Here is a 13,783-nt window from a genome sequence, read left to right as displayed (position 1 = left end):
TAACAGCAAATACCACACTGTATCTTATCTGTCACTTACCACTATTTTTTCCCCTAAAAGCAGAGATTATGTCTATGTCTATGTATTCTACATAAAACTCTGTATTTACCAACCCCTGGCCCTCAGCAGGGTCTCAAACACAATTGTTATATTATGAATGAATCAAAGAAGGAAAATCTGCACTCTAAGTTTAAAAATACAGTATGTTAAGTCTTCTAAAGCATAGATACTATGAGATTTAGAATAATTTTAAATACCTCTTAAAGATATTTCAAAAGTAAAAAATAAAAATATAATTCAAGGCTGTGTTACTACTTCCTTTCCTTTTCTTATATGACTATCATTTGCCATGAATAAAAGTATAAGGTATTTTATTTTATAAGATATTTTACATCTTCTTATAAAATAAGAAAAGGCTGTCAAAGGTGGCAGGAGGGAGGCAGTACAGTGTAGCAGACTTTGGAGACAGACTACTTAGTTTTGAATCCTGGCTCTACTACTTACTAGTTTTGTGACCTGGAGCAAGTTACTTAACATCTCCACATCTTCAACTTTAAAATGAAGATAATAATCCTACATCACATTATATAAGAAAATTAAAACCATATTGCAATACCACTATACACTGCCAGACTAACTAAGACAAAGATGAAATACACCAAGCATCAGTGAGGACATACAGCAAAACTACGACTCTCATACATTGTTGGTGGAAGTGTAAACTGGTACTAACACTTTTGAAAACTCATTGGCAGTTATTTACTAAAAATGAACATATACAAATATGAATATGCATGAATGAATGAATGAATATTTCTAGGACCAAATACACTCCCAGGTATATACTCCACAGCAGAATATAGATACATTCACCAAAAAACACATACTAGAATGATAATAGTAGCCTTATTTGTACTATCCCCAACTTGAAACTTCCCAAATATTTACCAACCGTAGAATAGATAAATAAATGTGTGGTATATGCATCCAGTGGAACACTGGGAAGCAAATGATCTATAAACACATGTAACAATATGGCCAAATGTCACAAATATAATTTGAACAAAAGAAGTCAAACATCACAGAGACACACTGTATGCTTTTATTCATATGAAGTTCAAGAATTTGAAAAACTAATCTGTGCTGCCAGAAATCAGAATAGTAGTTATCTTTGTAATGGGGATTAAAGATTGAAAGAGGGTAGAGGAGGGCTTCTGTTTAGTGTTCTGGGTATTTTAATAGGTGTATTCAATTTGTAAAAATTCATTAAGCTGTCCTCTTATTATATATGTATTCCTCTATGTGCATTATACATTAATAAAGTATCTAAAATGAAAATAGATACCTTATAGAGTTGCTGAGAGGTTAAAATGAGACAATATAGATGCAACATATAGTATGCACTCAATGGTTATTTCTGATTATATAGAATAATAATAGTAATAATTATGTAATATTGCTAGTATAATAGTAGTAAGAGCCAACTTATTTTATAGAGGAAGAAACAAGTCCAAAGATGTATAGTGACTTGTGCATGTTATACAGTTAGCCAGTGGCAGAGGAAAGACCAGAATAGTCTCCTAATCCCTATCTAGTATTATTTCCACTACAATACAGGGCTCCCATACTTTAAGTAAATTTTTACTTCGTTTTTATTATAGCTAAATACCAATGTAGTATTTAGTAAAACGTACACTGAATTTATGCACAAAAAGGGAAAAGTTAGGAAAACTGCTTGGATTATTAAGGTTTAAAAGACACTATTTTTAAAGCCTATGTTGACTCAAGGTAGACGTCAGTGTTCACTTAACTTGGTGATACAAAAGTAAAAACAGATACTGTTGGCCAGGAAAGGATGTTGCCAGTAAAGATTCTGACAACAAAAATAACTTATATATGTCTAATGACTTTTCAAAATCATTTTAAAGATCAAATAAAAAGACAAAATCTGGTTGAACTCTAATACTTACAACATACCGGATTCTATTCAATATATAACAGTAGCCAAGGAGAGGCAAAAGCACGCTTAGTTTTCAGATATAAAAATAAAAACTGCTAAATTAACTTGGAAATCGCAATATAAACCTTAGGCTCACTCTCATTTATCATTAATTGAATTAATTGGAAAAATACGAACCAGGAGGCACTTGTGTAGAATCATCTATACCCAGTTGTCCTATATTTAAGCCAAGTTCCACAAAGCATTCTTTCTGAAAAATAACATATGTAGAATTGACATAGATCTCAGACTTTACTGCACATTGTTAAAAGATCACCTTTGCCTAAACATTAGCTTAAATAAAAATCACAATGTGAAATGAGGCTTTGCTTTATTCAAATACCTAAAAAAGAAAAGGACATATTAAACATCTAAATAATAATGCATTAGTCCAAAATTAAGGAACAGAATAACCAGTGATTACTACATAATGTTTATTATTTTCATATGAAATAATCATGAATAGAAAAGATATAAGCATTTAGGAAATATAAATATACAATGGGAAAGACACAAACATGTAATATTTATCCAAATGAAGAGCCATTAGCAACATTTTTCTTTCTCCTAATTTTTCCTACCTAATAAAAGTTTTACTTCTTGCCTTTTGACCAACGAGTGCTGCCATTGTTTAAAATAACTGTTTTTCAAAAATAGTTCTTGATTTTGCCTTTTTAGGTAACAGACTACTCAGTAAGATAAGGAATGATAATTATCCTTTCAGTAAAAAACTAACTTTAAACCTTTCCTGAAACACACACACACATATACAAACACTCGATATGCGTATCACTTACCAATTTTATCTTCTAAAATCATTGTCTAAAATTACCACTATGATCCTGTATTTGTGCTTTCTGTGGTACTGTACCTCACTCAGATCTTAATCAACTAAACACTGCAAATATCCAAAACAACTTAAATTAATTTTTAAGTACAATTGGACCATCAAGTGCTCTGCTAAAATAAGGATAAATCAGATTTATTCTCCAGACTTCCTCTACTTATCTAGTAATGTCTAGGGAAAATAATAATGTTTGTCTGGTAGTTTTTAAATATATAAAAACCTCACATTATTCACATTTTTATGCTCTAAGTAATTAAATATTTCTATTAATATTTGCCTCAGTATTTTGTTACTATTCTAATTGCTAAACCCATACTTCCTTGCCCTTTAAAAAATGGAATTAGTTTTAATCCTTACTAATTATCTATTATTACTTAAGTTAGTGATTTATTAATGTCCTTTACAAGATAGTTATTCAGCCTAACATATACATATACACATTTCATTTTTGTATAGATTTTAAATAACTACTACTATATTTCAATTTTTAAACTTTATCTACACTTTAAAAAGTACTGCATCTTGTCCATGACTAAGATCTACCATGGACCCCAGGACCGGCCTGCTAGCCCATGCTCTGATGTTAATGACATCGAAGGCACCCCTCCCGAGGAAATCTCAACTGCATGACCCCACTATGCCCCAATTCAGCAGGAAGCAGTTAGAGCAATCATCGGCCAACCTCCCCAGTAGCACTCGGGTTTTCCTGTTGAGAGGCGGGACTGAGAGACAAGACTAGCTGGATTTCCTAGGCCAACTAAGAATTCCTAAGCCCCGCTGAGAAGGTGACCTCACCCACCTTTAAACACGGGGCTTGTAACTCAGCTCACACCCGACCAATCAGGTAGTAAAGAGGGCTCACTAAAATACAACTTAGGCTAAAAGCAGGAGGTAAAGTATTGTCAAGTCATATATCGCATGAGAGCACAGGGGGAGGAGGGAAAATGATCGGGATATAAACCCAGGCATTAGAGCTGGGAGTGGGCAACCCCTTTTGGGTCCCCTCCCATTGTATGAGAGCTCTGTTTTCACTCTATTAAATCTTGCAACTGCAAAAAAAAAAAAAAAAAAGGACTGCATCTTATGTTACCAATTTTTAATGACTGAAGAGGTAAATTTGTTATTCTTCCATTTTCAACCATTGTTTTCCATTTATTTTAAGGTACTCTTCTGTAATTGAAATCCTTTGTATTTCTTTTTTTCAATAACCTTAATCTTCATACTACAAAAGGGACTTATACCCAATAAATGCTTTAATATTAGGTTCTGTAATTAAAATGGAGAGTTTTACTTAGGCTAGGACATGTTAAAAAGCATAAATAGAACTCTGAACATCCATTTCCTACTTCATTGCCCTGGACTATTTTTAACTCAGTGTCAACAGACATGGACCCTAATCTCAGATTTCCTTCAAAACTCACCCCAGGTATCTCATCTTCAGAGAAGCCTCCCTTGATATTCCAGGCTGATATAAGCAACTTTCTATGCATATATATTAACCTTTATCAACCAAGCACATAACCACATTATATTAAAATTGTATTTTTACTGCCCACCTCTCCACTAGCCTGCAGCTCTTGGAAGACAAGCACTGTCTCTTACACACATTTGCACTCTGCTTCACTACCTGGCACAGGGCCTGACATAGCGAAGGGGTTCGATAAATACTGAACCACACTACTTAGCTTTAGTCCTAACCAGCTGCCTCCACATAACCAAATTAGTAAATAGGAATTTGTCACAACTATACTTTAGAGGTAATAAATCTCAGTTATAAGGAATTTCTGTTTAATATGTATGTGTCTACATAACATTGTAATTAGGTTTAAGGGCTGTCCATTATAGGATCACAGGACTCGCTGAGCCTCACCAAGTTCAATACTTGTACAGGCAGACTAGGGTCACAGATAAACCATGCATCCTGGAGTCAGAATCATTATATTGCCAGGTTACATGATATAGGCAAGGCAGGGACAACTATCCATAATGACTGAGGAATAAAAGGACTAACTACATTCTTAATCATATAGCCACAATTTCTTGAAAATTAGCCACAAGCTTTTGGTTCTCCAATAGCTAAGAATGCATTCGCATCAGTTTAGGGTCTCTTCAGACAGACAGAATACATAGTAGTCTCATTCACACATAAGCTGAAACTTTGTCTAAATTATCCTTTCCCTGCTTTTTTACCTAGCAAACTCCTTCAAGTTGGCTGGCTTCAGAGGGTCATCACCTAATCTTCATGTGAAACTGCCTCTACACGTGGCAGTTTCAGATATCATCTATTGATTTTATATGGAAAATGAGGATTTTAGCTCATGCACATTCTATTTCCACCCTTCAGTCATCATTAATTCTTAATTAAATCCATATTGAGAGTTTTGCATTATTGTGACTATGTAAATATTTCACTGGTGAGGCATGTTGTACTTATCAATGTTTTCATTCTTATACTTTTTTCCACACTGTTCATAATTAAACTGATTTTTCACTTATACAATTTTCTCTAATCATTTACCTCTTTTTCCTAAACCCATAACAACTCTGAAAAGACCCTCCTTGATATAATTTCGCATGTAGTCAAGCCTGTGAGATCATCTGCACTTTTGGTGTTTTTCTTGCAAGCATCCCTCCTGGAACCTTCCAACCTCCTGCTCCAATCTAGGGTTGTTGTGTTTCAGTCCAGTTGTACAGCCTTTGTCCTGGATCTTCTCTTCACTATCATTTCTGGAAATTCTCCTTCTCTTTGGTTGGGATCCTGTTTTCTGGGTCCCATATTTTGCTTCTTGTTTATGACCTTGTTTGAAGTACTTCTACCAAGAGCTCCCTAAATAAGAGTAAATATTTTAGATCAGTACATCAGAAAATGTTTACTCCATCTTAACATTTGATTGACTGTTGGTTACATATGGAATTCCAGGCTTGAAATCACTCAGGTTTTTAAAGACATTACTTCAAAGTCTTCTGGCTTCCAGTGTTGTTGCTGAGAGTAAGATGCCACTCTGATTCCTGACACTGTATATACTCTGCTTTTCTTTTATAAAAAATTTTCAGTTTTCTCGTTTTCAAGTGCCTTGGTGTGGATCTTCTTTCATTCATGCCATTGGGTACTTGGTAAGCCTTTTCAGTGGAGATCCACATCTTTCTTAAATTCTTATAAACTTAATTATGTTCCCTCCGTTTCCCTTTTCTGGAACTCCTTTTGGTCAGATGTTAATCTTTGTAGATTGAACTTGTAATTTAAGAAATCTTTTCACTCCTATTTTTCATTTCTTTGGTTTTTTGCTTCATCTTCTGACAAAGATTTCCTCAGCTTTGTTTTCAACTCATCTATCGATATGTATTTTTTGGCATACTATATTCTTAAGCCAAAAACCTCCTTTTCATTCTCAAGTGTTTTCTTGCATTAATGAAATTCTGTTCTTGTTTCAAGTAATATTTTATCTTACTGAGAATATTAATGGTTTCATTAAAGTCTCCTTTTGGGAATAAATGGTTAACATGTCCATTTGAAGATGACATTGTGTTTACCTTCTCCCATCACTGTTGCCCTGAAAATGTACTGAATCACACACACAAAAAAAAATTCTAAGAGAAACGCCCCCACTATGTTGCTAAGCAATGTTATTTACTGAAAACATATGATCCTTGACTGGTAAACGACATCTGAAATGGAAAACTGTGAGTAGAGTACAAAAACTGACTGGAAAACACAGGCCTTAGCCACCTGTGTGGTGTCTCTTGGGAGGACTTAGAAGCTATGCTTATGTGCATTACAAGAAATGATTCCTATGGTGTATGAGACTTCCCTATGTTGTGCCTATGTGACTTGTCATTTCCAGTTGCATACCTTCCTTGTGAGGGTTGGGAAGTAGCATTTGGATGACTGTAAGGACTCTCCGTGATGATGAACCTGCTAATGGCATGCTAGTATACTGTCATGCTGTTTTCTGTCCTGTTTCACTCACAAATTTAAGTGAACCTGGTACCAGGTTATCATCTATTGTATCCTGTGAGTATGAATGTAAATCAGAACCTGAAATGCCTACTAGTAGTCATTCCCTAATTTGGCTATTTGGGTTTTGTTATTGTTGTTGCTGTTTGGTTTTGCTTTAGTTTGGTCCTGTCTTTCATACTGGAAGAATTCAAAAGTCTGGGGTTTCTAGGTTGGTCATTCCTATTTAGAAACGAGGTAATAAAAAACTGATTGGAAGCTCTGTCGGCAAGGGTCAGGCACAGAATGCAGTAGGCTTCATTGTGAGGCAATTTAATATCTAGCCAACCTCTTTTTTGTAAGGGTTCTCTGAATCCCTGTTAGTCTTTTCTCTGGCATTCTAGAGTTGGTTGAGGATAAGGAAAAAGAAGGTGGAGGGTGAGGAAGGTAGGGTAGTGGTGGTAAGAATGAGAGTATTAGTCTCACCATTCAGCAGACTTGCACTTAATCGCTGTTTTCAATAGCTCATTCCTGTCCTGCTCTATGTCTGAGGTCTCCGAGTGCACAGTCTTTCTGCATCTGGATCTCTAGTGAATACACCTCTGGTCTTCTGTGGGGGAGGAGGAGTTATCTGAGTATGCATGGTGATGGAAATCTGGGGGACTAACTTCTCCTGATCCAGACTTTCACACAATCTCCATTTTCAGCCCTATGGCTCACCATGGTTTTCTGTGACATGTGGTACCTCCAATTCTCGAACATTTCTAAGGTTCTATGGAGAAAATCATCTTGCTTCTTGCATCAGTCAGTGTCTAGTCAGGAAATAGGTCATACCAGAAATGTGAACAGGGAAAAACAGAAGCAGCAAATGCAGAAAGCAACTATGACTTCTAGGTTAAAGGAAAGTAAACAAAAAAGAAACTAAGAACTTAGAAAAGGGTCTCCTGGCGCTGAAGGCTGAGATTCATACCTCTGTAGAGAGGTAGTGGAGCTGCCACACAAAGGCAGACCAGGGGTGGTGGAAAAACTTGTCAAGGGGCAGGTTAGAGCTGGACTATTGAGGACTACTGAGGTGAGTGTTATTGAGCCTCCTGCATCCCAATCTGCTGACTCCTACACACAGGAGCTAGAAATGGAAGCCCCTTCCTCCTTCTATGGCCTTGCAGTGTCCCTCTAGAACCTTCTATTGACAAAGCCTAACATCAGGCCTGCTGGTAAAGGGGAAATGTTTATAGGGTCCAGCTCCAGCATGATAAAGCGGAGCAAAAAGGAGAATTTAGAGCTGAAAGATAATAAACTGATGATTGGCAAAAAATATAATGCCATAAATATACTTCAATCTCATTCATACTTTCTATCTTCTAGGGATATTTAGGTTTGATATTCTTCTCCCCTGTTTAAGTCATTTATCATCAGCGCTCTATCTTAATACATTAATGCCCAGAGTTATAAGTGGCTTCCTAGTTTCACCAAAGACAGTATTTATATTTCTATGCTCCTTATTGTTTTAGGGTGACTTTGAAAGAAGAAGTGATAATTTCTTAATTCCACCATCAGGAAATCTCCCTACTTTTCATTTTAAAATGAGCTTCCTCACAAGAATATTATGGTCTCCAGAGCAAAGCCCCTCTCTAATTAATTCTTATGTTCTCCATCTCCCTAAGTGCCTCATCTTGTTATAAGCTCCACAAAAGTTTGTGAAATTAAATAAAGTGTACTTTCTTAAAAATAATTTTATAAAACTCACAATTTATCTCAATTAGTTTTATAACCATCCACCAGGCAACTGAATCCCAACAAGCTGTCTCATAAATCTATGCTGCTTATTAAAATACAAAATAAGCAAAAGCATTTATAGGTCAATGCAAACTCATTTTTAGTCCTATTAGCAAAGCAGCTTGCTCTCTCTATATACATATTTGTAATAAAAGAATAAATATCACTTTATTAATTTGTTTAATGAGTAGATTACCCTATTGCTTTACATACATGCTGTATAAAAACATTTTTCTAATTATCTTCTAAATGATGTTAATTTATTTTTAAGTTTCTATACTTACCAATTCAGGGATGTCTTTTACTTTCAGAGGAACTTGAATTAAACCCAAATGAGTCCTGAAACTAAGAGAATCACCGTTTTCATAATTTGGGTTGCGAAGATTAATTAATACCTTTAAAAACAAATCCAACAAAATTGGTTAGTTTCTTTACAGGATGTTTACACTTATAAAATTAGCAGGGATATTCTTTGTGCATCACCACAAAATTAATTACTATTTGGGTGATACACATACTTTAATTACATTCCAAAATAGTATAAAAGTATGTTGAAATGTTAAAATATAATGCCATAAATATACTTTAATTAGGATAGTTTTAATATTCCAATAAATGATCTACAATACAAAAATCTACGAAGTTAAGAATTTAGTTAAAAATAAAAACTTTTTGGTGGTTAGAAAAAATAAAAATTGGTTGATTATAACACTTTACCAGAGAAGGTGATAAGAAAGAAATCTTGCTTGATTATAATATTTATCAGGAAAAATTTTAGAACCAATTCTAACACATTTAAAAAAAGATATTGACAATATTTGTAGAAAGATGATGAAGTAAGATTGCAGGGCATCTCTCTCACCACTCCTATTCAACATAATATTGGAAGTTCTGGCTAGGGCAATCAGGCAAGAGAAAGAAATGAAGGGTATTCAAATAGGAAGAGTGGAAGTCAAATTGTCTGTTTGCAGATGACATGATTGTATATTTAGAAAACCCCACTGTCTCAGCCCAAAATCTCCTTAAGCTGATAAGCAACTTCAGCAAAGTCTCAGGATACAAAATCAATGTGCAAAAATCACAAGCATTCCTTACACCAGTAACAGACAGAGAGCCAAATCATTGAACTCCCATTCACAATTGCTACTAAGAGAATAAAATACCTAAGAATCCAACTTACAAGGGATGTGCAGGACCTCTTTAAGGAGAACTACAAACCACTGCTCAAGGAAATAAGAGAGGACACAACAAATGGAAAAACATTCATGCTCATGGATAGAAAGAATCAATATCATGAAAACGGCCATACTGCCCAAAGTAATTTATAGATTCAATGCTATCCCCAAAGCTACCACTGACTTTCTTCATGGAATCGGAAAAAAACTACTTTAAACTTCATATGGAACCAAAAAAGAGCCCGCATACTCAAGACAATTCTAAGGAAAAAGAACAAAGCTGGAGGCATCATGCTTCCTAACTTCAAACTATACTACAAGGCTACAGTAACCAAAACAGCATGGTACTGGTACCAAAACAGATATACAGACCAATGGAAAAGAACAGAGGCCACAGAAAAAACACCACATATCTACAACCATCTGATCTTTGACAAACTTGATACAAACAAGCAATGGGGAAAAGATTCCCTATTTAATAAATGGTGCTGGGAAAACTGGCTAGCCATATGCACAAAACTTAAACCGGACCTCTTCCTTACACCTTATACAAAAATAAACTCAAGATGGATTAAAGACTTAAATGTTAGACCTAAAACTGTAAGAATCCTAGAAGAAAACCTGGGCAATACCATTCAGGACATAGGCATGGGCAAAGACTTCATGCCTAAAACACCAAAAGCAAAAAACGCAATGGCAAAAAAAGCCAAAATTGACACATGGGACCTAATTAAACTAAAGAGCTTTTGTAAGCAAAAGAAACTATTGTCAGAGTGAACAGACAACCTACAGAATGGGAGAAAAATTTTGCAATCTATGCATCTGACAACGGGCTAATATCCAGAATCTACAAAGAACTTAAACATGTTTACAAGAAAAAAACAAATAACCCCATCAAAAAGTGGGCAAAGGATATGAACAGACACTTCTCAAAAGAAGACATTTACGCAGCCAACAAACATATGAAAAAATGCTCATGATCACTGGTCATTAGAGAAATACAAATCAAAACCACAATGAGATACCATCTCATAGCAGTTAGAATGGTGATCATTAAAAAGTCAGGAAACAACAGACGCTGGAGAGGATGTGGAGAAACAGAACACTTTTACACTGTTGGTGGGAGTGTAAACTAGTTCAACCACTGTGGAAGACATTGTGGTGATTCCTCAAGGATCTAGAACTAGAAATACCCTTTGACCCAGCCATTCCATTACTGGGTATATATCCAAAGGATTATAAATCATTCTACTATAAAGACACATGCACATGTATGTTTACTGAGGCACTATTCACAATAGCAAAGACTTGGAACCAACCCAAATGTTCATCAATGATAGACTGGATGAAGAAAACGTGGCACACATACGCCATGGAATACTACATAGCCATAAAAAAGGATGAGTTCACATCCTTTGCAGGGACATGGATGAAGCTGGAAACTATTATTCTCAGCAAACTATCACAAGAACAGAAAACCAAATACTGCACGTTCTCACTCATAAGTGAGAGTTGAACAATGAGAACACATGGACACAGGGAGGAAAACATCACACACCAGGGCCTGTCAGGGGGTCAGAGGCAAGGAGAGGGAGAGCATTACGACAAATACCTAATGCAGGTGACGGGTTGATGAGTGCAGCAAACCACCATGGCACATGTATACCTATGTAACAAAACTGCACATTCTACACATGTACTCCAGAACTTAAAGTAAAATAAAAATAAATAAATAATAATAGTAACAAAGATTGCAGGGCATCTCCTCTAAACCAAACTCACAAGGAAAAAAAATTGGAAAGCAGAGCTTAAAAAAAGGTCATTTATAGAATTTCCCAAAATAAGTGGCCGGGCGCAGTGGCTCATGCCTGTAATCCCAGCACTGTGGGAGGCCAAGGCAGGCAGATTGCCTGAGCTCAAGAGTTCGCAACCAGCCTGGGCAACAATGGTGAGACCCCATCTCTACTAAAATACAAAAAATTAGCTGGGCGTGGCAGTGTGCACCTGTAGTCCCAGCTACTCGGGAGGCTGAGGCAGCAGAATTGCTTGAACCCGGGAGGGGAAGGTTGCAGTGAGCCAAGATAGTGCCACTGCACTCCAGCCTGGATGACAGAGCAAGACTCCATCTCAAAAAAAAAAAAAAAAAAAAAAAGCAGATAAAAGCCAACTTAGATACTGGCATACCATTTAAAGTAGGAATCTTACTTCTATAAGTATAAATATAGAATATGATTCTAAGGAAAATAAATATGTTTGCTAGGATCGTACAGAAATAATGTTAGTGAAGTACTGCTTACATTGGAAAAATATGAAACAAACAACCTATCAGAAGGAATTATTTAAATATATTTAATATCTAATCTTTTTTCAAGGTTTTAAGCTTGCTTGTGATGGGTTCGGACATCCTCCTTTAGCTCAGAGAAGTTTGTTATTATCGACTTTCTGAAGCCTACTTCTGTCAACTTGTCAAAGTCATTCTCCATCCTGCTTTGTTCCATTGCTGGCAAGGAGCTGTGATCCTTTGGAGGAGAAGGGGCACTCTGGTTTTTAGAATTTTCAGCTTTTCTGCTCTGGTTTCTCCCCATGTTTGTGGTTTTATCTACCTTTGGTCTCTGATGATGGTGACCTACAGATGGGGTTTTGGTGTGGATGTCCTTTTTGTTGATGTTGATGCTATTCTTTTCTGTTTGTTAATTTTCCTTCTAATAGTCAGGTCCCTCAGCTGCAGGTTTGTTGGAGTTTGCTGGAGGTCCACTCCAGACCCTGTTTGCCTGGGTTTCACCAGCAGAGGCTGTAGAACAGCAAATATTGCAGAACAGCAAATATTGCTGCCTGATCCTTCCCCTGGAAGCTTTGTCCCAGAGGGGTACCAGGCTGTATGAGGTGTCAGTCAGCCCCTACTGGGAGGTGTCTCCAAGTTAGGCTACACAGGGGTCAGGGACCCACTTGAGGAGGCAGTCTGTCTGTTCTCAGAGCTCAAACACTGTGCTGGGAGAATCACTGCTCTCTTCAGAGCTGTCACACAGGGACGTTTAAGTCTGCAGAAGTTTCTGCTGCCTTTCATTCAGCTATGTCCTGCCCCGACAGGTGGAGTCTACAGAGGCAGGCAGTCCTCATTGAGCTGTGGTGGGCTCCACCCAATTCACGCCACCTGCCACTTTGTTTACCTACTCAAGCCTCAGCAATGGCAGATGCCCCTCCCCTAGCCAGGCTTGCCACTTCATAGTTCGATCTCAGACTAGTAGTGAGCAAGGGTCCATGGGCGTGGGACCTGCTGAGCCAAGCACAGGATATGATCTCCTGGTGTGCCGTTTGCTAAGACTGTTGGAAAAGCACAGTGTTTAGTTGGCAGTATCCCAATTTTCCCGGTACAGTCTGTCATGGCTCAGAAAAGGAAATCCTTTTTTCCCTTGGCTCAGAAAAGGAAATCCCCAAACTCCTTGTGCTTCCCAGGTGAGGCGATGCCCCCCCAGCTTTGGCTCACCCTCCATGGGCTGCACCCACTTGCCAACCAGTCCCAGTGAGATGAACCAGGTACCTCAGTTGGAAATGCAGAAATCACCCATCTTCTGTGTTGATCACGCTGGGAGCTGCAGACTGGAGCTGTTCATATTCGGTCATCTTGGAACCCACTTCCTACAGTCACTATTTTTTAATCAAAATTATCCTAACTGATTTACCCCATGCTAATCTTTCCATATTCCAATATATTTTCTAACAGTAATTTTCAAACACAGATCTGATCATGTCATTTCACTGTTTCAATGACTCTGGGGCTTTTTACATCCTAATCCCTCTGCCTTGATATATTTTTACATCATCATTTATTCACATTATTCGTTCATTAATATATGTGTATTTATCCAATAGAACCTACCTCAAGAAAATCCTTAGGTGCATAAACAGGTCTGAAAAGGCTTAAATCTAGAATAAGATAGATTATAAATAAAATTTCAGCTAATAATATATGAAGTCTTATTAAATAAATGTAATCATTCTTTCATATGTTATCATACAGATAGATTAATTCAAACATTTCTTGAGAATCAATT

At 36.7% G+C, this 13,783-nt stretch overlaps 1 protein-coding gene across 13 annotated transcripts in view; it reads right to left on the bottom strand.

The window, feature by feature from the left end:
• TBC1D19 (TBC1 domain family member 19) overlaps nucleotides 1-13,783 on the bottom strand; it is a 146,951-nt gene that overhangs the window by 83,840 nt on the left and 49,328 nt on the right. For all 13 annotated transcript variants that reach the window (XR_012434766.1, XR_012434768.1, XR_012434767.1 and 10 more), the window contains 3 exons: nucleotides 13,609-13,655; nucleotides 8,841-8,951; nucleotides 2,138-2,210 (listed from right to left, as the gene is read on the bottom strand). Coding sequence is in view for 10 of the 13 variants with exons in the window: in XM_005554634.4 (XP_005554691.1) it covers nucleotides 2,138-2,210; nucleotides 8,841-8,951; nucleotides 13,609-13,655 (231 nt within the window). In the remaining 3 variants the exon portion in view is untranslated. The remainder of the gene's footprint in view (nucleotides 1-2,137; nucleotides 2,211-8,840; nucleotides 8,952-13,608; nucleotides 13,656-13,783) is intronic.

Source organism: Macaca fascicularis, chromosome 5 (assembly GCF_037993035.2).
Source record: "Macaca fascicularis isolate 582-1 chromosome 5, T2T-MFA8v1.1".
Taxonomy (NCBI): domain Eukaryota; kingdom Metazoa; phylum Chordata; class Mammalia; order Primates; family Cercopithecidae; genus Macaca; species Macaca fascicularis.
This window is presented reverse-complemented; position numbering and strand designations above follow the sequence as displayed.